The following is a 27,991-nucleotide window of genomic DNA, read 5'->3' on the forward strand; positions in this document are numbered from 1 at the left end:
AGCTGTACTGTTACACTGGCAATACTAAAGTGCCTATAAATACATCCAATAGTCAAAGGCTAATGAAATACAAATGGTATAGAGGGAAATAGTCCTATAATTCCTATAATAACTACAACCTAAAACTTCTTACCTGGGAATCTTGAAGACTCATGTTAAAAGGAACCACCAGCTTTCATATTTTCTCATGTTCTTAGCAAGGAACTTATACGTTAGCTTTCTTACATGGCACATATTGCACTTTTACTTTCTCCTCCAACACTTTGTTTTTGCATTATTTAAACCAAATTGAAGATGTTTCATTATTTATTTGAGGCTAAATTGATTTTATTGATGTATTATATTAAGTTAAAATAAGTGTTCATTCAGTATTGTTGTAATTGTCATTATTACAAATACATTTTTAAAAACCGGCCAATTAATCGGTATCTGCTTTTTTTGATCCTCCCAATAATCGTTATTGGCGTTGAAAAATCATAATCGGTCGACCTCTAATTCTGACATCTGCTTACCCTCTCCCATGGTACCCTTGTTGATACTGATATTAATGAGGTGTCCTGACACTTTCAGCCATGCAATTACATTAACTAACGAAGCTAAGGCACTGTCATATAGTGAGGCCGATGAGCAGAGGGATGAGCTTTAATTGAATGGTTCGGGCGTCCACATTGGACTCCTCCGTCAACCAATCACAGGTTAGGGATTGTTAGGGAGATTTGTGTTCTAACGAGACAACGTCCTGTCAAGCTAATGGGGCTTAATTTGGCAGACTTCACTGTTCCTGCCTCCCTCCATCTACAATTCAGCTTCTTTAACCAATGGTATGATTGATCATTGTCGGGGTAAGCCAAAACCACGATCACAACTAATCCTTCAAACACAGTAAATGGCTTTTACTCTTCACGACATCATTAAACCATTTTCCCCATGAAGGGGAATGGTTAGGGTGTACGTGAGAACATATGCCATTTGCTTAACTGTTCGTACATACAGAACATTAGGCATATACGGGAAGCAATGGACATAAACAGGTCAATAAATATTTATTTACCAAGGTTTAATGAAAGCCATAATATCACATCAAATTCAATAGTAACCCGCTTCTGCAGGCCGGAATGAAGATATAGAGAAACTGACCACCACTATAGCAAAGACAAACAGGTCCAACTACTAACAAAATATTAACATAAAAACAACTACAGTTTACTGAGACTAAAATTAAAAAAATACAGCATTTATAATTCTTTATCGGCTTTACCTTCTGAAAGATAAAACTTCTTTTTGGTACTATTGGGTCAATAACATGGTAACTGGCAAAGTAAAGCCAATACAAGGTGCTTTATTGATGGTTCAAACTACACATCTGCACTCTTCTACATCAACTTGACACCACACAAACAAAAACCTGCTAACATGATTTTATTCATCCATTTTCCATATCAGATGGCCACAATCATTATTTATTGTATATATATATACACACATTGTCACCCTGGAGATGAGATGTTCGCAAGATGAATGATGGTATTTCTGAGGTTTCTTGTGTTGCTGGAAAGGCCTTGTGTGTTTCCCCCAAGTCATTGAACACACATCCCCACACCCCACCTCCCCCTAGTTTACATCAGATAATTAATTTATGAAAAGATTGAACAGTAACTGTGTAAAAATGCAAGATGTCTATCTGTGTGAAGTCAGGCATGCTGCATCCCCCACTCCTCTCCTCACTCCAAATAACACCTCATTAAAACACGTAACGGGACAATGCTTCCATCGTGTTTACATGAAAATAAACACATTTTCATGCATTTTAATGATGTGTACAAAAATATAAGACTGCACGTTAACATGGCAATTTGTGAGAAGTTCGTTAGCTCCAGACTGTTTAAACAGATAATGTCGGTCAGACGAGGCAACCCAGTTAAGCTGTCACGCCAGATAATGAGACATGACGATCTGAGAACGAACTGGCTTTACTGAGCCTTTTGGTGTGTCTAGTTATCTATATTTATAACCATAGTTTATGGGTATAACCTGGGCCCGTGTCCATAAAGAGTTTAGTTGTAGTGCTGATCTAGGATCAGATTTAATGTCCATTTCATTTTAATAATTATTATCTAAAATGAATAACTGATTCTAGATCAGCACTCCTACTGAGACCCTTTGTGAATACGGGCCCTGGTGCCTCATCATCTAGTTATAACCTGGTGTCTACTTGTCTATGGTTATAACCTTAGGGACAACAATGAAGTAGCTGGTTAATTTACCTGAGGATGGCTCTGGAGCTTTCTGTTTGGACCTGGACAGTCTGTGTGTCCTGCTGCCTGTCTGCCTGCTCTGGCCTTGGGTCGCCCCCTGGTTCAGCTCCTGTCCTTCTCCCTGACCTTGGTCCTCCTGTCTCTGGGTCTGTTGGGCCTCGTCACCACTCCCTATCCTACTCCCCTGCTGCCTGTCCTGTTCCCATCCCACACTGACACAGTCTCTACTGGCTGAGGGAGCGAAAGCGCCTCCCCTCTTGGTATCAGTGGTAGTGACTGTCTCTGTGTCCTCCCTGGGACCCTGCTCTGGGCCAAACAGGTCCTCAGACAGAGCCTGGGCTGTTCCGGTAGAGAGAGCAAGGCTGGACGCAAGCACAGTTTCCTCCCCTGTCATCATCCCCTGCACTGTCCTGGGGAGAGGCTTGGTTTCCACCACCTCCTCTTCGTCATCAAACATCTCAGGTGTGAAGAAGATGCTCTGGTCTTCCTCTTCCTCTAGCAGGGTGGGATCGGCAACAACTACAGTGGTCTGTCTGGGCTCACAACTGGCAGGGACCTCCACTGGGGAGAGGACTAGAACCGGACCCTGGTCCTGGTCCGGGCTGGGAGGGGTAGATGCCGGTCCATCCAGCCCCTCACGGGCCATCCCTCCTGGGAAGGGGATCCAGGGATCCTGACTCACATTCTCCTGGATCTTCTTCTCCTCCTCCACAGAGTCAGGCCGTGGCGGGTCATCCAGATGATCTTGATGCCTGCTTGGGTCCTGGGCCTGGAAGATTGGAGTCTTGAAGTGGGTGGAGCTCACAAGGGTGGAGGTGAAGAGGTGGTGCACGGACCGTGGGGTGGTGAGGGGAGTGGAGATGTTCGGGGGCGGGGCCTTGGGATCACTGTTCGGATGAGTGGAGGGGTGTTGCTGTGTCTGCTTCTGGTCACCTGCTCACAGAGAGTACACGCGTTATGGGAAATCATGGAAAGGAAAGACAACACGTTTGTATGAAGACTGTTACAATGCATTTAGAAATTCAGCTGAGGAGCTGATTGGAGCAGTCATCAGGTGTTGACAGTAAAGATGAGAAAATAACTGGGAAAGTACGTTCAAGATGCCAACATTGGCCTCAAGGATCCTATAAGTTGGGCCCGCTAGCACTGTTAAATGAACCAGAGCAAGGTATCAATAACGGATTAGGGCCTTGGTCAGGGAGGTGACCAAGAACCCTATGGGCACTCTGACAGAGTTCCTCTGTGGAGATGGGAGAGCCTTCTAGAAGGGCAACCATCTCTGCAGCACTCCACCAATCAGGCCTTTATAGTAGAGTGGCCAGTTTGGAAGCCATTCCTCAGTAAAAGGCACAACAGCCCGCTTAGAGTTTGCCAAAGGGCACCTAAAAGGACTGTGACCATGAGAAACAAGATTATTTGGTGTGATGAAACCAAGACTGAACTCTTTGGCTTGAATGCCAAGCGTCACGTCTGAAGGAAAGGCACCATCTCCACGGTCGTGGCAGCATCATGTTCAGGGGATGTTTTTCAGCGGCAGGGACTGGGAGACTAGTTAGGATCAAGGGAAAGATGAACGGAGCAAAGTACAGAGAGATCCTTTAAAAAAATTAATTTGACCCCCTTTTCTCCCCAATTTCGTGGTATCCAATTGTTTTTTTAGTAATTACTATCTTGTCTCATCGCTACAACTCCCGTACGGGCTCGGGAGAGACGAAGGTCGAAAGCCATGCGTCCTCCGAAACACAACCCAACCAAGCCGCACTGCTTCTTAACACAGCGCGCATCCAACCCGGAAGCCAGCCGCACCAATGTGTCGGAAGAAACACTGTGCCCCTAGCGACCTGGTCAGCGTGCACTGCGCCCAGCCCGCCACAGGAGTCGCTAGTGCGCGATGAGACAAGGATATCCCTACCGGCCAAACCCTTCCTAACCCGGACGACGCTAGGCCAATTGTGCGTCGCCCCACAGACCTCCCGGTCGTGGCCGGCTGAGACAGAGCTTGGGCGCGAATCCAGAGTCTCTGGTGGAACAGGTACACCTTCCAATAGGACAACGACCCTAAGCACATAGCCAAGACAATGTAGGAATGGCTTCGGGACAAGTCTCAATGTCCTTGAGTAGCTCAGCCAGAGCCTGGACTTGAACCCGACCGAAAATCTCTGCGGAGACCTGAAAATAGCTGTGCAGCGACGCTCCCCATCCAATCTGACAAGCGTCATACCCAAGAAGACTCAAGGCTGTAATCGCTGACAAAGGTGCTTCAACACAGTACTGAGTAAAGGGTCTGAATACTTATGTAAATGTAAATTATTTTTAATTTTTTTATATATTTGCAAAAAATGTATTGTCTTTGTCATTATGGGATATTGTGTGTAGATGGATGAAGGAAAAAACTATTGAACCCATTTTAGACTAACAAAATGTGAAAAAGTAAAGGGGTCTGAATACTTTCCAAATGCACTGTATCTAATGTAATACATCTCACCTCTGTTTCCACTCTTTCCAGTGCTGGTGGTGGGGAGAGGCCACAGAGCAGGTGGGACAGAGACCGTAGGGGGAACCCAGGACCTGAACCCCTGTAGCTGGGTGTGGAGCTCTGGGACCTGAGACGTGGTAGTGTGGTGCACCGTGGCCCAGAGAAGGCAGTCTGAGCTGGGGCTAGGACTGGGCCGACAGTGGGACAGATCTTCCACAGTCACTGAAGATTGACTGGCTGGAGACAGGACGGTGGAGCTGTTGAAGGTCTGGCTCCCTGCTCCATGGATCTCTCCTGCCCCCTGTTGGCACTGGGAGAAGGCCACCAGCGACTGCATGGCACCTCTGAAGGTGTCGTGGTGCCTGACCAGGTTACGCACCCACTTGGACAGACCTGGGGTAAACAGATACTAATCTTGTTAGTGGAAGGGCATTCCACCACCTACACCCATTTAAAAACATACATTATTATAATATAAAAACAAATTATTTACAGTCATTTCTAATAACACTTATTCTAAGAATTTTATTTTGCTAAATTTCACCTTGTCAGCTCGGGGCATCCAATCTTGCAATCTTACAGTTAACTAGTCCAACGCAATAACGACCTGCCTCTTGTTGCACTCCACATTGAAAGTCAATATAAAAAAATATATATATATAAAAAAAAGAGTTCCTAACAGGGTGTTTTTTTTTTTACCCTTCGCCTGTTACGCGAATGCAGTAAGCCAAGGTAAGTTGCTAGCTAGCATTAAACTTCTCTTATAAAAAACAATCAATCAATCATAATAACTAGTTAACTACACATGGATGATGATATTACTAGATATTATCTAGCGTGTCCTGCGTTGCGTATAATCTGACTGAGCATACAAGCATACACGTATCGAAGTATCTGACTGAGCGGTGGTAGGCAGAAGCAGGTGCTTAAACATTCATTCAAACAGCACTTTTGTGCGTTTTGCCAGCAGCTCTTCGTTGTGCGTCAAGCATTGCGCTGTTTATGACTTCAAGTCTATCAACTCCTGAGATGAGGCTGGTGTAACCGAAGTGAAATGGCTAGCTAGTTAGCGCGTGCTAAAAGCATTTCAAACATCACTCGCTCTGAGCCTGTGGTTGTTTCCCTTGCTCTGCAACCTAAAACTTCTTACCTGGGAATATTGAAAACTCATGTTAAAAGGAAACACCAGCTTTCATATGTTCTCATGTTCTGAGCAAGGAACTTAAACGTTAGCTTTCTTATTTTCTTATTATTATTATTTATTGATGTATTATATTAAGTTAAAATAAGTGTTCATTCAGTATTGTTGTAATTGTCATTATTACAAATAAAAAATATTTTTAAAAAACCGTCCGATTAATCGGTATCGACTTTTTTGGTCCTCCAATAACCGGTATCGGCGTTGAAAAATCATAATCGGCCGACCTCTAGTATGTTTTATTGCCATACACTGGATAGGTGCAGTGAAATGTGTTGATTTTACAGGGTCAGCCATAGTAGTACGGCACTGCTGGATAAAATTAGTGTTAAGTGCCTTGCTCCAGGGCACATCGGCATATTTGCACTTTGTCGGCTCGGGTATTCGAACCAGCGACCTTTCGGTTACTGGCCCAATGCTCTAAATGCTAGACTACCTGCCACCCTGCTCAACACAAGCCCTCTATCTTATGGATGGATTACCATCACCACCATGTGCCCAAGATAAGAAACTACACATTGTGTAAGACAACAGGGACATTAGAGGGCTTGTTTGTGAGTACATGAATCTCGAGTGGCTGCAACATGTGATCATTAATTTCAGTACCTGAGATGTATTTGTTGGGGTTGTTCCCAAACCTGTCGTCTACCAGAATGAGGGCTCCCCAGTCATTCTTGTGTCTGATACACCTGTGGTAGCAAAAACATTGTCAAGTTCAGGTAGTAACCGCCTGGTTTTAAAAATGTATCAAAACTTTTTCAGCCTTCTGATCATGAGCCTGATTTGTGAGCTAGGAGGAAGCCTCCTGTGATAGGCTGAGTCAAGGATGGAGAAACAAACAGGAACATAAACAAAGAGACCCGTACCTGCCCAGGGCCTGGTTGAGGGCTCTGTAGGCCTGGATCTCATACCAGCGGGAGCCTGACAGCAGACCCCTGGCTTTACAGTGCTGGTCATTATACTTCATCTTCAGCTCCACCTGAAAACACAGCTGGAATGTTAGATAGAGACACACCTCACAGGACGGGTCATCAGGACACTGCTATGCTGCCACCCCAGACCAATCAAAGCTGAAAACAGAGCAGAAAAGACAACAGGAGACAGACTGGTATGCTTACAAAAACACGGAAAGATTAATAATAAAAAATATTTGTCCCATTTTTAAAAACCTGGTTAGATGAAGTCACTAGTCTGTTATATATGGAAAGGACTGGTCACGATCCAGCACATTTGATAAGATATGGCAGCCCTTTCTGTCTTCTCTATCACGTGATGGGCAACATGACACGCAGTCTGCAATCCACCCGTGTCCATAGTAGCCTACTTAATTTTTAATGGAGCATATTTTGCTTGTGTCAAATTTCAATGAAGCATGGTAACGATTATTTTCTACTCTATCCATTTTTTTGTATTAGAGCATTGCTGTTGTTTTTTGTTTTTCGGGTTTCTTTCAGGGGGGGTGTTATGCTATTGTTTGCTGTTATCTGTCTGTAAAACTGAACATGTAAGAATAAAATGTATTATATAAACTCAGCAAAACAAGAAACGTCCCTTTTTCAGGACCCTGTCTTTCAAAGATAATTCGTAAAAATCCAAATAACTTCACAAATCTTTATTTGCAAAGGGTTTAAACACTGTTCCCCATGCTTGTTCAATGAACCATAAACAATTATTGAACATGCACCTGTGGAACGGACGTTAAGACACTAACAGCTTATAGACGGTAGGCAATTAAGGTCACAGTTATGAAAACTTAGGACACTAAAGAGGCCTTTCTACTGACTCTGAAAAACACCAAAAGAAAGATGCCCAGGGTCCCTGCTCATCTGCGTGAACGTGCCTTAGGCATGCTGCAAAGAGGCATGAGGACTGCAGATGTGGCCAGGGCAATAAATTGCAACATCCGTACTGTGAGATGCCTAAGACAGCGCTACAGGGAGACAGGACGGACAGCTGATCGACCACGCAGTGGCAGACCACGTGTAACAACACCTGCACAGGATCGGTACATCCGAACAGCACATCGGTACACACGAGTTACACCAAGAACGCACAATCCCTCCATCAGTGCTCAGACTGTCCGTAATAGGCTGAGAGAGGCTGGACTGAGGGCTTGTAGGCCTGTTGTAAGGCAGGTCCTCACCAGACATCACCGGCAACAACGTCGTCTATGGGCACAAACCCACCGTCGCTGGACCAGTTTTGTCTCACCAGGGGTGATGGTTGGATTCGCGTTTATCGTTGAAGGAATGAGCGTTACACTGAGGCCTGTATTCTGGAGCGGGATCGATTTGGAGGTGGAGGGTCCATCATGATCTGGGGCGGTGTGTCACATCATCATTGGACTGAGCTTGTTGTCATTGCAGGCAATCTCAACGCTGTGCGTTACATCCTCCTCCCTCATGTGGTACCCTTCCTGCAGGCTCATCCTGACATGACCCTTCAGCATGACAATGCCACCAGCCATACTGCTCGTTCTGTGTGTGATTTCCTGCAAGAGAGGAATGTCAGTGTTTTGCCATGGCCAGTGAAGAGCCCAGATCTCAATCCCATTGAGCACGTCTGGGACCACTTGGGTCGGAGCGTGAGGGCTAGGGCCATTCCCCCCAGAAATGTCCGGGAGCTTGCAGATACTGTCTTACTTTTGATTTTGACCCCCCCTTTGTTCAGGGACACATTATTCAATTTCTGTTAGTCACATGTCTGTGGAACCTGTTCAGTTTATGTCTCAGTTGTTGAATCTTGTTATGTTCATACAAATATTTACACATGTTAAGTTCGCTGAAAATAAACGCAGTTGACAAGTGAGAGGACGTTTCTTTTTTGCTGAGTTTATATAGTCCATTCAAAAAATGTTCAGACCCCTTTACTTATTCCACATTTAGTTACATTACAGCCTTGTTCTAAAATGGATTAAATCAAATAAAAAATCATCTTCAATCTAAACACAATACGCTATAACGACAAAGTGAAAACAGGTTTTTAGAGAGGTTTTTAGACAGTTTTGCAAATTGTGCATATCAGAGCAAAAATGAAGCAATGAGGTCGAAGGAATTGTCCGTAGAGCTCAGTGACAGGATTGTGTCGAGGCACAGACCTGGGGAAGGGAATCAAAACATTTCTGCAGCATTGAGGGTCCCTAAGAACACATAAATGGAAGAAATTTGGAACCACCAAGACTCTTCCTGGAGCTGGCCACCCTGCCAAACTGAGAAATCGGGGGAGATGGGCCTTGGTCAGGGAGGTGACCAGGAACCCGATGGTCACTTTGACAGAGCTTCAGAGTCCCTCTGTGGAGATGGGAGAACATTCCAGAAGGACAACCATCTCTGCAGCACTCCACCAATTAGGCCTTTATGTGGCCAGACGGAAGCCACTCCTCAGGAAAAGGCACATGACAGCCAGCTTAAGTTTTGCCAAAAGGCACCTAAAGGACTCTCAGACCATGAGAAACAAGTTTCCCTGGTTTGATGAAACAAAGACTGCACTCTTTGGCTTGAATTTCAAACACCACGCCTACGCTGAAGCATGTTGGTGGCAGCATCATGCTATGGGGATGTTTTTCAGCGGCAAGGACTGGGAGACAAGTCAGGATTGAGGGAAAGATGAACGGAGCAAAGTACAGAGATCCTTGATGAAAACCTGCTCCAAAACGCTTATGACCTTAGACCACCAGGCGAAGGTTCACCTTCCAACAGGACAATGACCCTAAGCACACAGCCAAGACAACACAGGAGAGGCTTCGGGACAAGTCTCTGAATGTACTTGAGAGGCCCAGCCAGAGCCCGGAATTGAACCTGATCGAACATCTCTGGAGAGAACTGAAAATAGCTGTGCAGTGACGCTCCCCATCCAACCTGACAGAGATTGAGGAGAGAAGGGACAAACTCCCCAAATTCAGGTGGGCCAATCTTGTAACGTCATGCCCAAGAAGACTAGAAACTATAATCACTGCCAAAGGTGCTTCAACAAAGTACTGAGTAAAGGGTCTGAATACTTATTTAAATGTGATGTGAGTTTTTATACATTTGCTAACCTTTCTAAAAACCTGCTTTTGCTTTGTCATTATGGGTTATGTAGCTTGATGAGGAGAACAAATAATTTAATCAAGTTTAGAATAAGGCTAAAAGGTAACAACATGTGGAAAAAGTCAAGGGGTCTGAATACTTTCTGAATGCACTGTATATACAGTATATATGTATATATATATATTTATATACACACATACACACATATATACACTGCTCAAAAAAATAAAGGGAACACTTAAACAACACAATGTAACTCCAAGTCAATCACACTTCTGTGAAATCAAACTGTCCACTTAGGAAGCAACACTGATTGACAATAAATTTCACATGATGTTATGCAAATGGTGTAGACAACAGGTGGAAATATAGGCAATTAGTCAGACACCCCCAATAAAGGAGTGGTTCTGCAGGTGGTGACCACAGATCACTTCTCAGTTCCTATGCTTCCTGGCTGATGTTTTGGTCACTTTTGAATGCTGGCGGTGCTTTCACTCTAGTGGTAGCATGAGACGGAGTCTACAACCCACACAAGTGGCTCAGGTAGTGTAGCTCATCCAGGATGGCACATCAATGCGAGCTGTGGCAAGAAGGTATGCTGTGTCTGTCAGCGTAGTGTCCAGAGCATGGAGGCGCTACCAGGAGACAGGCCAGTACATCAGGAGACGTGGAGGAGGCCGTAGGAGGGCAACAACCCAGCAGCAGGACCGCTACCTCCGCCTTTGTGCAAGGAGGAGCAGGAGGAGCACTGCCAGAGCCCTGCAAAATGACCTCCAGCAGGCCACAAATGCGCATGTGTCTGCTCAAACGGTCAGAAACAGACTCCATGAGGGTGGTATGAGGGCCCGACGTCCACAGGTGGGGGTTGTGCCTACAGCCCAACACCGTGCAGGACGTTTGGCATTTCCCAGAGAACACCAAGATTGGCAAATTCGCCACTGGCATCCTACGCTCTTCACAGATGAAAGCAGGTTCACACTGAGCACGTGACAGGCGTGACAGAGTCTGGAGATGCCGTGGAGAACGTTCTGCTGCCTGCAACATCCTCCAGCATAACCGGTTTGGCGGTGGGTCAGTCATGGTGTGGGGTGGCATTTCTTTGGGGGGCCGCACAGCCCTCCATGTGCTCGCCAGAGGTAGCCTGACTGCCATTAGGTACCGAGATGAGATCCTCAGACCCCTTGTGAGACCATATGCTGGTGCGGTTGGCCCTGGGTCCCTCCTAATGCAAGACAATGCTAGACCTCATGTGGCTGGAGTGTGTCAGCAGTTCCTGCAAGAGGAAGGCATTGATGCTATGGACTGGCCCGCCCATTCCCCAGACCTGAATCCAATTGAGCACATCTGGGACATCATGTCTCGCTCCATCCACCAACGCCACGTTGCACCACAGACAGTCCAGGAGCATGCCCAGGCGTTGTAGGGAGGTCATACAGGCACGTGGAGGCCACACACACTACTGAGCCTCATTTTGACTTGTTTTAAGGACATTACATCAAAGTTGGATCAGCCCGTAGTGTGTTTTTCCACTTTAATTTTGAGTGTGACTCCAAATCCAGACCTCAATGGGTTGATAAATTTGATTTCCATTGATCATTTTTGTGTGATTTTGTTGTCAGCACATTCAACTAGGTAAAGAAAAAAGTATTTAATACGAATATTTCATTCATTCAGATCTAGGATGTGTTATTTTAGTGTTCCCTTTATTTTTTTGAGCAGTGTATATATACACACCCACACACACATATAAATAAATAAATAAAGAGAAAATATTTGCAATCAAATGTCTTGGTTGGGGATCAATAAATTAATGTTGAACTGAAGCAGCCTTCGATTTTCCAAAATCGTGACATTTGAATATATCTTGTGTAGCCCGGAGCATTATCTTTGACATGAAGTGAGAAGGACAAATCAATCGCTACCCGTCAGACGCCCCAAAACCACCAAATGTGCCCCAGTGGCTGGAAGGCTAACCATAGCTGTGGGCTATCACCTGTGCTCTGACCTGCCATCCAGCACCTTTCAGGCATCAGGCAGGGCTCATCCACTGAGCACTAATGTGATTAATGTGGGCTGTGGAGTGGGAAGGTGAGGGGCAGACAGGGAGCTCAGGGGGAGACGCCAACCCTGTTAAAAATACATAGGGCCTGAAGAGGTTTATTATTGCCTGCCTAGAATGCCCCCTCAGACAGATCTGTTGTGAAAGGGGGAATAAAGGGAGGATACAGCAGAGGTGAAGAAGAGATGACAGGTAGGAGGGGGCCTAGTCAATACAAGTGATGAAGAAGGTGGTGTGGTAGACAGATCTGTTGTGAAAGATGGGGGGGAATCGAGCAAACAGGCAAGGAGGTGGTGAAACAGGAGGTAGTTGGGGCAGAAAAGGTGGTCCAGTCTACACAAGACAAGCAACAAGCTATGCCACAAAAAGGCCACAAAGGCATCTATCTCCATCAATTTGCATCCATCCATCAGTCCTGGACTTTCAGCGCTAACCTTTCGGGATTGACAAGTGAAAAGTTCATATGGCTTCTGACGGGCGGGACATATGGGACATGCCGGTGAACAGGGCTCTTAACAGGGACTGACAGGTAGGTGCCGTGTGTTCACAGCCCAGAGCACCATGACCCCTAACGACACAGGCGTGTACACACTGCTCCCCTCTCTCTGCTTTCTGTCCTGGGAGAGATGATGTGTCATAACTGGACGTCCACATGGCCTACAGAAAAGGCACTTTTTTAATGTTGATCTAACCATCATGATTCTGTTTTATAAATCATTCATTGAGAGCATTCTGTCCCACTGTTTGACCTGCTGGTTTGGGAATATCAAGTTTGCACAGAAAAATGGGTTGAGAAAGATAGTCAGGACTCGTGGAAAAATAATGGGGTAACAACAGCAACAACTGTCATCTCTCTACCTGGGCAGAACCCTCCAGAAGTCCAATCAAATAGCGGTTGAATCTACCCATCCAACTCCACCCTGAATTCCAGCTCCATCCCTCTGAAAGCATGTACAGACTAGAGGTTGACCGATTATGATTTTTCAACGCCGATACCGATTATTGGAGGACCAAGAAAGCCGATACAGATTAAATCGGCCGATTTGTTATTTATTTATTTGTAATAATGACAATTACAACAATACTGAATGAACACTTATTTTAACTTAATATAATATATCAATAAAATCAATTTATCCTCAAATAAATAACGAAAAATGTTCAATTTGGTTTAAATAATGCAAAAACAAAGTGTTGGAGAAGAAAGTGAAAGCGCAATATGTGCCATGTAAGAAAGCTAACGTTTAAGTTCCTTGCTCAGAACATATGAAAGCTGGTGGTTCCTTTTAACATGAGTCTTCAATTTTTTTTAATTTAATTTTTTTTTTTTTTTTATTTCACCTTTATTTAACCAGGTAGGCTAGTTGAGAACAAGTTCTCATTTGCAACTGCGACCTGGCTAAGATAAAGCATAGCAGTGTGAACAGACAACACTAGGCAAAATCGGTGTTCAAAAATACCGATTTCCGATTGTTATGAAAATATGAAATCGGCTCATCGCGATTAATCGGTCGACCTCTAGTACAGACTACCTAAGGTTAAAAAAAATAGGGCCACGGTCTCTTTTATTCAGAATGCAATTCTGTAATTTAACAAATGTTGGAGTAATTGCACTTAGCACTTGCACATCTAAAAACCTATTTTTAGATGTTATATGTTTTATGACTGCTGCAAGATGAATTGCCTCTGAGGACATTCGAGTTCTGAATCTGAATGAGTCCGTCCATACTCAGTACACATATTTCATCTGAACCAAATAAAAAGGAGCAGGAACTAGATCACTTTTAATTTATTTATTAAGAAACACTTCACCATGTCAAAATGGACCTGCAGTAGCCATGCTATTTTCTTGCTGGCCAGATGTATACTACCTCATGTTATTTGGGCTCACGAGGCGCAGGCTAGCGGCTGTATGGTGAGATGAGATGTCTCCTCCTGTCAACCAGAGGGGTTGACGCATCTACTTCTGAGACCACGAAACTAACGGAAATGGCCAGTAGCCCCGAGCCGCCAATGTCATCGAAATCCAATGGGAGTCCATTTCAGCGTCCCCCCCTTCACATCCCTGCACCATGTCAACACCAGATCTGACATGACAGGATGCATATGTGAAAAAGCCAATTCTAGCTTCTAGCGAATCTCCTCCTGAAAGTGAAAGAAACCTCCAGCTAGAAGGGATAAGTTAAAATGTCAGGAGATCGTTAGTCGCTCGCTCGCTTTGGCCCGGTCCTCCCACCGCTACCTGTTCATGCTTAAAAACATACATTTGACCAGCAAGCATGGTTTGCAGCTGAGCGAACCCGTTCGTGTGTGTGTGCCCCTGGCAGTCCTAACCATCTTGTGCCTGTCAGTGAGATTATGGAGCGCTCCATCTACCTAATGTGGCAGAGCTGACAGCTGGGTGCCTCGTCCTCAGTGTGTCCCTGTGTGACGTGAACACACACGCACAAGCACCTAACCAGGACGCACTCACACACACACACACACACACCAAAATTCCAAAGTGTCTCCCACTCAACAACATAGGATCAAACTGTCTGGTCCTCCTCCTCCATAAAGTATCAAAGCAGAGACACCAGGTCTCTATAAAACAGTATTCAGTGTCTTTAAATGTCTGCTGTGCTCCTCATTAAGCAAACAGAGATGCCATATCAGCTGTAAGTGTCCTTTTATTGCCTGTTAAGCCAAAGGATTGTTTCTCTCTCTCTCTCCCTCCCTCCCTCACACACACACACGGCTGCATATTCTAAGACATGCCTGTTGGGGGGGAAAACACTACTGTACATGTGTATAATGTAACATTGTGTGCGTCCCAAAAGGCACCCTGTACCCTATATACAGTAGTGCACGGCTAAGGTAAAAGTAGTGCACTAAATAGGGAATAGGGTTCCATTTGGAATGCGTCCGTGATGTAATAGCAGCTTAGCAAAGCTTTCGGTGTGGAGGACTGTTTCCAGTTCACCTTTGATCTCAGGCACGATAAAAGGCTAGTAAACGCAGTGCTGCTCTGTGAGTCGGTTAAAACCTTAAGTTTGGCTGAGAGTGGAGTCTGGGAAAAGCAGTCTAGGCACGAAGGTAGGCGTCCACACTACATGAGGGGTCTACATAAGCTATAGGGGGTGCATGTTAGAAATGTGGGACAAGGGGAGTAAGTCTAAGTTAATGTGTTCTGAGAAGGGACTGTCTATATGTGCTTGGGTAAAGGTAGAAATGTGGGACAAGGGGAGTAAGTTTAAGTTAATGTGTTCTGAGAAGGGACTGTCTATATGTGCTTGGGTAAAGGTAGAAATGTGGGACAAGGGGAGTAAGTCTAAGTTAATGTGTTCTGAGAAGGGACTGTCTATATGTGCTTGGGTAAAGGTAGAAATGTGGGACAAGGGGAGTAAGTCTAAGTTAATGTGTTTTGAGAAGGGACTGTCTATATGTGCTTGGGTAAAGGTAGAAATGTGGGACAAGGGGAGTAAGTCTAAGTTAATGTGTTCTGAGAAGGGACTGTCTATATGTGCTTGGGTAAAGGTAGAAATGTTAAACAGGTGGGAGAGTGAGAATATACAGTATGTATTTTTGTGGCTCTGGGCATGTGAGTGAGACAATTTGAGTGTAGTATGAGTGTATCTGACCCCTCTATAAGATCCCTGTCACAACCGGGACAGCGTTGTGTTGCTGTATACCTGTGGCTTACTGCCTGCCCGGCGCCCGCTGGGTTGTTTTAGCTGTCAGAGGGGCCGTGGGGACATACAGTGACCTGGCCCTGACAGTCATTAGTGTCATGTCCAGTCCCTTCTTCTGGTAATGGGGGTCAGCTAGCAGACCTTACCACCCCTAAGGGCTCCTCTGGGGCCAGGGCAGGCAGCTGACACACCACGAGAAGAAAGGAAGGAATAGAGAAAAAGAAAAAGAAAAGAAAATAAAAAGCAAGAGACAGACCTTTACACCCGCTCATGGCTCCTCTGGGGCAGCTGACATGCGACCTGCCATTTATCCTATTTACTCAGTAGAGAAGAGGAAAGGAGAGAGAATTTAACAGAAAAGATCTGCTGTGCTATTGGGTGAACCTGTTTCTCAGCATGAGAAGGACAGGGGGAGCCCATAGCTCTCTCCAGTCTTCGGCCACATCTAGCCATCTCCCATCCCTCAAGGGCTACTCAAAAGGGAGCTGCGAGCGGGCTACATAAGGCTAAATACTGATGTTGGGCCTCGCAACCTTGACCTGTTCATCACAAACTTCATTTGAACTTACTTGTTGTCTGCTGATTTCGTCCTTATTTTGGGTGGAAATATGAGACAAAATATCCTCAGAAAGGTGTTACTAACCCGCATGTCTCTGTGTGTGGCTATCATAATTTGCTCATCATCACCTAAGGCATGCACACAATGATGAAAGCACACGTGATGCATGCATGCCAACCAAAGTCAAAGCGGTTTACATGGTTTTGTGCAGGTACAAGGTGATGGAAATCTCCACAGCATTACCAGCGTTTTGAAAAGTGAAATAATAATAGTACTTTCCTGTGGACATTTCTTTCAACTCAAAGGAACAATCACACAGACAACAGAGTAAGTTAAAATGCTATATATTATCTGGCTCGTAAGAGAACTTTACAAGTGTTTGCAGTGCTTTAATTCAGACTGTGTACCCAGAAAGCTGGTATCAGACTGATTTATAGGCAACACTGGGCCCTGACAAAAAGGTAAGGAAGGATGGAGAGAGGAGGAGGAGGGTAGAAACAACGGTCAGCTCTATCTAACAGAACAATCACTGAGATTATTTTACAGATCACCAAAAAAGAGGAGGATATACTTTTTGTTTGTGTGTGTGCACCTGTGTACAGAACAGAACGTTTTCAGGGTTGGCACTGGAGGTCTGTAGGAAAATACATTGACACCCAGCAGATTCTGTGAAGCGCAAAGTCTAACTTGCAGGAGGGAGGTGGTCTCTCCACCTGTATGTGACTGGCTGGACAACTGTAAACATGGGTCTCTCTCTGTCCCTCTGGGTCCTCTGCTGTTAAACAGACCCGATGAGGCTCACCACCAAGATGTTGAGCCACCTCTGACCTCGGTCTCTGGTTCTTACCTGCAGGTCCTTGATGTTGGGGAAGGGGATGCCGATGGTGACCACTGCTCTGGCGTTGTCGTCTGTGAAGTCCAGTCCTTCACTCACCTTCCCTCTACATACTGCCATCAGCAGAGCTCCATCTGAGGGGGGCAGAAAGAACACCAAAGGTACCCAACATTTTATAACTGTTTGTGCACAGCTACTCAATGCTGAATTAACAAATCGGTGCTCTGTAATCCCTGGCAGAGAAGAGATAGACAGACAAAGATAGAGACAGAGAGAAGAAGAGAGCGAGAGATAGAATGAAATAAAGAAACACAGCCCAGTCTCACCTCTGTCCCCTGCAAACTCTCCACTGATTCTGATGGCATCATAGTACACCTGCAGCAGCTCATCAAAGTCTCCCTTCCCTCCTCCTCTTGGCTCTGTGATCACAGTCTTCCTCTCCTCCAGCTTCTCCCACAGCCCTGTGTTGGTCCAGCGGTCACGCAGCTTGTCCAGCATCTAGGAAAACAGAACACCAGCAAATTGATCAGGGCTTCATGCATGCATCAACAATATTAAACAATGTGATTTGTTCATATCTTTTTCAATTCATATTTTTGTTACTAATTTTCCAAACTCAGTCATCAGCAAATTCCTGAAGTCTACACTACATAACCTTCCAATAAATAAATAACTATCAATTGGTGCTAACATGAATCATGCTTGGCACCACTATGGGATAGAAGCTATTCTTCACATGGGTATTAACCTGTCTGGGAAAAGTCCAAAAAGTTATATTACTGGTCGTAGAAACATATCAAACGAAGTATAGAATCAATCTTTAGGATGTTTTTAACATAAATCTTCAATAATGTCCCAACCGGAGAATTCCTTTGTCTGTAGAAAAGCAATGGAACGCGAGGTAACTTTCACATGACCGTGCGTGGCTGCTGGCAGACCCCTGACTCATTCCCCTTTCATTCAGCCCCCCTTTACAGTAGACGCCTGAAACAACGTTCTAAAGACTGTTGACATCTAGTGGACGCCTAGTAACCGAAAGGTTGACTAGTAACCGAAAGGTTGCAAGTTCGAATCCCCGAGCTGACAAGGTACAAATCTGTCGTTCTGCCCCTGAACAGGCAGTTAACCCACTGTTCCTAGGCCGTCATTGAAAATAAGAATTTGTTCTTAACTGACTTGCCTAGTAAAATAAAGGTAAAATAAAAATAAATAAAGTGCAAGATGACCAATATCCCACTATCGTCAATAGGGGCTGAGTTGAAAAACCACAAACCTCAGATTTCCCACTTCCTGGTTGGATTTTTTCTCAGGTTTTTGCCTGCCATATGAGTTCTGTTACACTCAGACATCATTCAAGCAGTTTTAGAAACTTCATAGTGTTTTCTATCCAATACTACTAATAATATGCATATATTAGCATCTGGGACTGAGTAGCAGGCAGTTTACTCTGGGCACACTTTTCATCCAAAAGTGAAAATGCTGCCCCCTATCCCAATGAAGTTAATGACCTAATGAAGCAACAGAGCAGGAGTTGAGACTACAGTAAACAGGAGGAAAAACTAGGGCCATATTAGACTAAGAAATGTGGTCCACATTAGAGCACCCTGAGAAAACCTTTCACATAGCAGCATAATATACTCCTCTCACATGACATACAGAGAAATAGGTTTCCAGGTTTCCTTTCCACAACTCTAAACTGTTTTTAGAGTTAGTGGGTGCACCTTGAATCTGTTCAGGGATACACAGTACAGTACTCTGTCCTGACAGCTTGGCATCCAGACACTGCAGGTATGTGTGTGTGTGTCTTAAAGTCTGAAACAAAGTTCACAGCATGATGGCACGTGAAGCTCCTCCGCCCCCCAACCCCCCAGCCAGCCGCTCTCCCCTTTTTGCCCTCCCATGGCTCAGTCCCCCCCCCCCCCCCTTCCTCCACAAAGTTGAAGCGCTTAAACTCCTCTCCTCCTCCATCCGTAATAAAATCACTGTAGCTGTGGTTAGTGCAAAATTCCCGGTCTCTCCTGGGAGGAACATTGATCTAAAAGCCCTCTCGTCAGCTCAGAGATCTAGTCATGTCTCCACCACAGCAGATTGTTCACATGGCTTCACAATCAAAGAGCTTATTCATTGGTTTGGAAATGTGTTCGAAGGGTTAAGGAGAAGTTATTTGTGTCTTGCAGTCAGCAGGAAAACTTCTCACAACAGGGCAACAGGGCTGAGTTTGCTCCTGGCTACAGGGGGGAAGGCCGAAACAGAGGGGTTTTCATACAGGCCTTGCTGTCCCTGTTAAGTGAGATACAGAGAGAGACTAGGACAGAGAGATTGACCGAAAGAGAGAAATTCAAAGAGAGAGATGGGGAGAGAGCTGAAAGGGAGGGGGGTGTTGGGCCCCGTTATCCCCCTGTCCCTTGTTAAGTGTAAACGTGCTGTTTACTGTCAGTGAGCAGCGGCGTACTCATCAGATACCCAAAAAGAATCCAGGCAGTACGTGGTTTAGATCAAATAATTATGTACGAAAAAATTAGATAAGCAGTTAGTAGGTTACTCTAACAAAGTGAGAAATGGAAATGAAACATTACAAGAGGGTGGATGGATGGATGGTTCCTCTAGTTCCTGGCACACTAAGGTGACTGACTAGCTACAGCCTGCCTGTGATTGTGAAATGAAGCAGAGGCAGATTTCATCAGGTCGCCTCGCTTAGCGCCACAAAACAAACGGGAGGGCCGGGAGACAGAAAAGTTTCCATCAATAAAACATGACACTTTCACAAAAGCCTCAGCGTTACATCGACAAGGCCCCCCGCTGCTCTTTTAGCAGCTTTTCATTCGTCAACCACCACCACAACTCCTCCACAAAACCGGTTGTCCCAACAATTGCTTTCGATCCAATCCTGACTGACAATGGGTGAATTATTAAATGTTATGTACTTTAGGATGTGAAACAAAACAGTCCTTATCTTCCATGCTGCACTTGAGGAAGACCAGAGGAGAGGCCGATTCAAGGAGGAAGAAGGGGGGAAAAAGAGGGTGAAAAAGCTCCCAGCAAGGAGGGGAGAGGAGACATGCGAAGTTCACTCTCTTGCTGATCTAATTGATGGTCTGAGTCACTGTAGTCAGCATCTTGGATTGTTCTTTATGTAGCCGACGTAAACTTCTGCCAGGGAACAGCGAGTAACCTGATAACAAGGGAAGCGTAACCCAATAATAAAAGGCCAGCCAGGGCTCTTAAAACACAGGGTATGCTTCACAAATGGTACCCTATTCCCTATATAGTGCACTACATTTGACCAGAGGCCTATGGGACATGGTAGTAGTGCACTATATAGGGAGTAGGGTCCCATTTGAGACACAGAAGGAACACATGCACTTGAACAGCACAAACGTACAGAGCTTGTTGTTTACATTCCCTGAGCTGTAATTTGTAAAGCCCTTATAAAAGCGGGGGACGAAATACAATCCAGTCAGTGCCACTCCAGCAGGAGCCCCTTGGCTTGCAGCAGGGCCCAGGGTAATGGTCCCCTAATGCTTTTATCTCTCAGACACTAAGAGTAAACATCACTCTGGCTGTGAACCAAATAGAACCCTACTCCATATATAGTGCAATATTTTTGAGTCGGGCCATAAAAGTAGTGTACTTGATAGGGAACAGGGTGCCATTTGGGACAAACACTCGGTGTCTCGTTGCCCTGACTGATGCTGCCATTTAATATTGAGCAGATTTTCCTTAATCTTGACTGAGTAGAGCCGGGTTGAAAGGCGACGAGGCGAGGCAGGGCAGAGAATAGGCAGGGAGCATAGACATTAAAACCAGTAGCTAGTGATAGCGCTGACATCATCCACGTATTCCTATGCAACCAATGGTGCATGAAGCCGGAAGTATTTGAATTTGAAGCGCGCCATATCGCTGAACCTTATACCTCAGTGGGCTGAATGCCCCCTCCAAAAACGCAAAGGATCATGGTAACATCCATCTAAAAACATTTTGTTTGGGCATTCTGGCCATAGGCTTTCTAGGGCAGACCAGGGCTTTCGGCACCGCTAGGTTGCTACTCATTAGCCGACCATCAGAGCTCGTGACTTCAGACCGGACACTGGGGACCTGGCAGGGAGACGAGGAGACAAGGAGGGTTGGCTAGGTCTAGGAGAGGAGACTGTGCTACACTACTCTATGGAAAGGCAGGCAGACAAGTGAAAATCACCTAGCTATTCATCAAGACTCGCTTCCTCTGCCAGACAGCTCACCTTGACCTCCAACTGATCCAACCAAACTAATGACAGCTAATGAAATGTTGCAAGAACTATGTACAAGCAACCTATGAACATCAAAGAGAGGACCTGTGTAGAGTTTATGTGTCGGAGTTCAAACGTAGTACAGAGAGTATGACTGGAAGGATGCCATCGTGTGCCATGGTGTGTCTGTGTGTAACTTCGCCTTCATGACTCATTTAAGGGCATTATCTGACGGTGGAGGTGGTGTATCTACTGGGCCCACATCGGTCTGGGGCGGTCTGCTGAAGCGCTACGGCAAATGTCAATCTGCACACTCGGCTGGCGCCCAGGTGCACAAACACAACAGGAACGACCCAGTGCACCCCCACAGAGGACAAACCACCACACACACATTTCGAAGTAAAATGGCTCCTTTTGAATTTAACAGTATTGTACTAAATTTAGACAAATATGAAGGAAATAGAAACTGAAGGTTGCAAACATGGGAATCAAACCCCCGGCCCCTAGTGGCAATGTGTAGTCCACAACCACTGGCTCTCCAGCAGGGCAGTGCTAGCATGGCCCCTCATTCAAAACATGGGAATCAAACCCCCGGCCCCTAGTGGCAATGTGTAGTCCACAACCACTGGCTCTCCAGCAGGGCAGTGCTAGCATGGCCCCTCATTCAAAACATGGGAATCAAACCCCGGCCCCTAGTGGCAATGTGTAGTCCACAACCACTGGCTCTCCAGCAGGGCAGTGCTAGCATGGCCCCTCATTCAAAACATGGGAATCAAACCCCCGGCCCCTAGTGGCAATGTGTAGTCCACAACCACTGGCTCTCCAGCAGGGCAGTGCTAGCATGGCCCCTCATTCAAAACATGGGAATCAAACCCCGGCCCCTAGTGGCAATGTGTAGTCCACAACCACTGGCTCTCCAGCAGGGCAGTGCTAGCATGGCCCCTCATTCAAAACATGGGAATCAAACCCCGGCCCCTAGTGGCAATGTGTAGTCCACAACCACTGGCTCTCCAGCAGGGCAGTGCTAGCATGGCCCCTCATTCAAAACATGGGAATCAAACCCCCGGCCCCTAGTGGCAATGTGTAGTCCACAACCACTGGCTCTCCAGCAGGGCAGTGCTAGCATGGCCCCTCATTCAAAACATGGGAATCAAACCCCCGGCCCCTAGTGGCAATGTGTAGTCCACAACCACTGGCTCTCCAGCAGGGCAGTGCTAGCATGGCCCCTCATTCAACACATGGGAATCAAACCCCCGGCCCCTAGTGGCAATGTGTAGTCCACAACCACTGGCTCTCCAGCAGGGCAGTGCTAGCATGGCCCTTCATTCAAAACATGGGAATCAAACCCCCGGCCCCTAGTGGCAATGTGTAGTCCACAACCACTGGCTCTCCAGCAGGGCAGTGCTAGCATGGCCCCTCATTCAAAACATGCCATAAGGTTCCACAGCAGTCCTGAGATGCTGTTGGTCCACGCAACAACATGGAGTCTCAGAGTAACAAACAGGCTGGGTATGGTGTATGTGTGTGAGCGAGTCGCTCAGCTTCTGGTCATAAACAACATGGTAGAGTGGGCCGGATCTCTGCGTTGTCTGGTCTGGAGGGTCGAGTGTCACTCTTAGGCATTGAATTGTACACTTCCACTCTCTTTCGCACGTCTTCGCTCCCTCCATGCCCCCAAAATCTCCATATTTCACCTCTTTCCGCTCCCCCCAGTGTCGGTGGGCTGTGTTGCGACACGTCACTTTTCTCCTAGCGCCTGATAAATAATGGAGTTGGTCTTGGGCGACGGTAGTATTAATTAAACATTAACGGGAGACGTGTTGCAGCCTTGAATTATACATTTTGGGACTGTATCAACAGTGGACTAATGAAACAAATATCAAAATATAGTTTGAATGGAATTCCCCTTTAACGTTAAAGACGGATATGTGCCTGTCTGAGCAAGGTGGCCCACCAACACACACTGTAGAGATGACCGCACACCTTCAGCTGAGTAATAATCTCAGCTGAAACTTTAAAGACAGATATGTGCCTGTCTGAGCAAGGTGGCCCAAACACAGACACACACTGTAGAGATGACCGCACACCTTCAGCTGAGTAATAATCTCTAAGTGTGGCTGGAAGACAGCAGGGTGTGTGTGTGTGTGTGTGTGAGCATGCCCCCAGCCTCCTCCTCAGCCCCCTTCAGGCGCCAGCGTGGCTGCGTCTTCACACAGACAACTAGGCGACATCACCCCTAATGGCCCTTATCTCAATCTGCTTTAAAAGCATCTTCGTTTCCCTGCAATCTTTTCACCTCTGCAAATCCCACTTTTTAATAAACCCACCTCTCCACCCCTCCCTTCCTAACCCCCAACGGTGTGTTTTGTCCCTTTCCTCTAGCGGTGCGTCCAGACGGCGAGGCGCGGGCAGAGGGGTACCGTGGTTTTAATGGGCATTAACTGGGGGGCTGTTGAGGCTCAAGTGCTACAAACCACAGCTCCAGGAGGGCTCTGAGAGATGTCTGAGTGTGTAATGTCTGCATGAGAGTGTGTGTATGCCCACACACACTCAAGTGTGCGTGCAAGCGTGAGAGAGAAAACCTTTAACTGTGTGTTCTTGAGTTGTAATGTATGTCCTGTGGGCGTATGCACATTCAGAGTGTGTCTGCCAGGAATGTGTGTATCTGTCAGAGGGCGACAGACAGAGCCGAGAGGGAAGGAGGACGCCTCTACGGCCTTTGTGTGAATGTGGCCTCTGTCTCTCAGTACTGCAGCCTCTCCGATAGGCATCACCCAGACACACTGACAAGAGGTGAGCCTGGAGATGACCCATCCTCTGTCTCACACACACACACGACTCACCGGCTCCAGAGGGCCTCAGACTCTCCAATTAATACCCCAAGTAGCCCCTCATCTCTTCATCTTTAAGCTCTGAATGTCTGCACATTAAATATTAATGCACAGAGGGCATAGAGCTCCTACACTAGCCATCAATAATACACAATATCCACCCAGAGTTGTTCTGCGGCTGTCTCTGCCCGCCTGGCGTCATGGCTGGGGGGGAAATGAGAGGGGAAAGAGACAAAACTGGATCCTAAGAAGAGACTGTCAGCTTTCCTTTCATATTCTGATATCATTGATATAGTCTCAACTGGATAGTCAGCAAGAGGAAAAGCTGGAGCTTTGACAACATCAAAGGGTCAAATACAAACCATAGACCTATTGTATATAAGCATAAAGAATGAGTGCAATGTAAGACACTAAACAGGCACACAAAGGTAAGTGGCCACACAAAGGTATGCAGCGCTGTGCAAGAACGCTAACAAACCTTCACATGTAACACTCTCGTATGTGTGCACGTGTGAGCTCCAACACGCCAACAGTGACATGAGTGAGCCAGCTGGGCCATAAGTGGACTGGTGACAGAGACTGAATGGAAATCTATTATTGATGGAGGAAAGCATAACAATCAAAGGAGGACCAAGTATTTATCAACGGGCCCTTAGAAGTGTCTGGTTAACTGAAAGGGGATACAGGGTTTTATGTAAGGTATTTGTTAGCTTACCGCTATTTAAGAGATACCCATTAACTCTACATTACAGCTGCTCACCATATATGGACTCTTAGGACCTCTTTCTTTGTCACTCGAAACAAAATCTAATTTTATTGGTCACATACACATATCTAGCAGATGTTACTGTGGGTGTCGCAAAATGCTTGTGTTCCTAGCTCCAACAGTGCAGTCGTATTTAACAATTCACAACAACACACACAAATCTCAATGGAATTAAGAAATATATCAATATTAGGACGAGCAATGTCGGAGTGGCATTGACTAGAACACAGCAGAATACAGTATATACATAAAACATGAGTAAAACCGTATGTAAACATTATTCAAGTGTACAGTGCCTTCAGAAAGTATTCAGAACCCTGGACTTTTTCCACATTTTGTTACATTACAGCCTTATTCTAAAATGGATTTAATAGAAAAAAAAAATCCTCATCAATCTACACACAATGCCCCATAACGACAAAGCGAAAACTGGTTTAGACATTTTTGCAAAAGTATAAAATTCAAAAACAGAAATACCTTGTTTACATAAGTATTCAGACCCTTTGCTAGGAGACTCGAAATTGAGCTCAGGCGCATCCTGTTTCCATTGATCATCCTTGAGATGTTTCTACAACTTGATTAGAGTCCACCTGCGGTAAATTCAATTTATTGGACAAGATTTGGAAAGCCACACACCTGTCTATTTTTATTTAACATTTATTTAACTAGGCAAGTCAGTTAAGAACAAATTCTTATTTACAATGACGGCCTACCTCGGCCAAACCCGGACAACGCTGGGCCAATTGTGCGCAGGCCTATGGGACTCCCAATTACGTCCGGATGTGATACAGCCTGGTTACGAACCAGGGACTGTAGTGACGCCTCTTGCACTGAGATGCAGTGCCTTAGACCGCTGCCCCACTCGGGAGCCCTCGGGTGTCTAGAGAAGGAAACCTGCTGAAGAGATGAAAACCTGTTCCAGAGCTCTCAGAACCTCAGACTGGGGCGAAGGTTCACATTCCAACAGGACAACAACCCTAAGCACACAGCCAAGGCAACGCAGAAGAGGCTTCAGGACAAGTCTCTGAATGTCTTTGAGTGGCCCAGCCAGAACCCGGGAATTGAACCCGATCGAACATCTCTGGAGAAACCTGAAAATAGCTGTGCAGCGACGCTCCCCATCCAACCTGACAAAGCTTGAGAGGATCTGCAGAATGGGAGAAACTCTCCAAGTTTGTAGCGTCATTCCCAAGAAGACTCAAGGCTGTAATCGCTGCCAAAGTTGCTTCAACAAAGTACTGAGTAAAGGGTATGAATACTTATGTAAATGTGATATCAGAAGCAGAGCTGCCATGTCTGTCGTCAACATTTATTTTTTAATTTTACCTTTATTTAACCAGGCAAGTCAGTTAAGAACAAATTCTTATTTTCAATGACGGCCTAGGAACAGTGGGTTAACTGCCTGTTCAGGGGCAGAACGACAGATTTGTAACTTGTCAGCTCGGGGGTTTGAACTTGCAACCTTCCGGTTACTAGTCCAACGCTCTAACCACTAGGCTACCCTGCCGCCCCGACATCTTATGTATCTTTCTGTTGAAATCGAACAAAATGTCTCTACTCTCTACTTATTAACTCAACTTCCTTCTCATACCAGTTGTGCCAAATTTGCGTATACACAACAAGGATAGCATGAGAGTACATTAAAACATTCAAACTCAATATGTGGTCTCTAGCCCCTCCTGGTGGTAAACAGTAGGAGCTGAAGACGTTTTTAAACAAGAGAAAGAGTGTTGAGTGAAGGATCACATCAGCTCAGTGGTTCTTAAGCAAAACGTTTTGCATACGGAAAACAAAAATCAATTGGAAATATTTCAAACCTCCACGAACTAACTTTAGCAAAGAGACTGGTCTTACCTTGTAGGAGGGCAAAAAGCAGAGCACTCCCCTTCCAACGGCCTGGCAGACCCTGAGCAGCAGGGCTCCCACCTCATCCTGGAAGGCATAGGTCTCAGCATGCTGGAAGGTGGCACACAGCTTCCTCCCCTGGGGGCCAGAGCCCAGCGTACCCACCCACACCTGGCGGAAGGACAGGGACACGTCAGACACTGACTGAACACACTGAGCAGGGGTATACCAACTGACAAGTATGCAGGATGTGACTGTTTATACATTGAGCGGGTAAAGATGCCCTTCTGTCAGGATAAAATTCATGAAGGACAAGACCCAGTCAAATCTTATTCATTTGGGCTTTTTTTGCTTGGCTACATAGTCCAGTTCCTTTCTGAGCATAGTTAACCATCAATCAGACTGTTTCTGGATACTATGATAAAATCACCACCCATAACACCTGAAATGAAGGCAGAGATTTCTACTGACCTGTGACTTGCTGATGACGTGGCTGGCCTCTAGCTGGATAGAGAACTTGACCCCCAGTTCTGAGGAGAAGGATCCCATAGGAGACAATGTGCCTGAGGTCAACACGATGCTGTGAACACTGTCCGAAAGGTCTGAGAACGCCTGCCACGCGCGCGCACACATACACACACAAAGACCACACCCCTTAGGACAAAGTAATATAATAATATGCTACTGATCAGTAACAGGTACTTTCCCCACCAAATAAACGGTATACAGTACATCCTCCCTGCTACTCACCACAGCAGGGTTGAGGCACCAGAAGCTGAGTGTGTGTACGAGGGTCTTGGTCTTGGCACTGTGGCGTCGGCGGTTGGGCCTGGCGAAGAAGCCCTGAGCATCTGGTACGTCTGGAGCAGTGGTCCAGGCGTAGGACTGCTGCAGTGCCACGCGGTAGTCCTCTGCAAACCTGACCAGGACAGAAGTCTTCGTTAGTGATCGAAAAGTGTTTGCATAATGTATGTTGTGTTGCTCTTGTTTTTCCACCCTGACTATAATACACATTTAGGACAATACAAATATTGACTGATTGTTAAAGACTTGTTCACAGACTGCCTCTGACCTGCTCTTGTCCCTGTAGAGGAAGTCCAGCACCATGAAGAGACTCTTGAGGACAGAGGAGCTGGCTGAGCTGATGGTGGGGACCTCCACGGTGTCCTCTCTCCCGTTCACCAGCCCAACTCGCTCCTCCTTCTCCAACACCGCTGCCAGGTGTTTCTATACCGGGGGAGA

At 45.9% G+C, this 27,991-nt stretch overlaps 1 protein-coding gene across 7 annotated transcripts in view; it reads right to left on the reverse strand.

Moving 5' to 3' along the window:
- LOC115136832 (BRCA1 interacting helicase 1) overlaps positions 1-27,991 on the reverse strand; it is a 111,270-nt gene that overhangs the window by 71,125 nt on the left and 12,154 nt on the right. For 6 of the 7 annotated variants that reach the window (XM_029672659.2, XM_029672655.2, XM_029672657.2 and 3 more), the window contains exons 11-20: positions 27,822-27,976; positions 27,500-27,668; positions 27,221-27,361; positions 26,759-26,920; positions 17,408-17,579; positions 17,094-17,215; positions 6,796-6,908; positions 6,536-6,618; positions 4,741-5,124; positions 2,265-3,188 (exon numbers count right to left, since the gene is read on the reverse strand). In XM_029672659.2, coding sequence (XP_029528519.1) covers positions 2,265-3,188; positions 4,741-5,124; positions 6,536-6,618; positions 6,796-6,908; positions 17,094-17,215; positions 17,408-17,579; positions 26,759-26,920; positions 27,221-27,361; positions 27,500-27,668; positions 27,822-27,976 — 2,425 coding nt within the window. Of the gene's footprint in view, positions 1-1,026; positions 3,189-4,740; positions 5,125-6,535; positions 6,619-6,795; positions 6,909-17,093; positions 17,216-17,407; positions 17,580-26,758; positions 26,921-27,220; positions 27,362-27,499; positions 27,669-27,821; positions 27,977-27,991 lie in introns of those variants that run through there. The other variant, XM_029672660.2, reaches the window with a different exon arrangement.

This window comes from Oncorhynchus nerka, linkage group LG11 (genome assembly GCF_034236695.1).
Source record: "Oncorhynchus nerka isolate Pitt River linkage group LG11, Oner_Uvic_2.0, whole genome shotgun sequence".
Lineage (NCBI taxonomy): Eukaryota > Metazoa > Chordata > Actinopteri > Salmoniformes > Salmonidae > Oncorhynchus > Oncorhynchus nerka.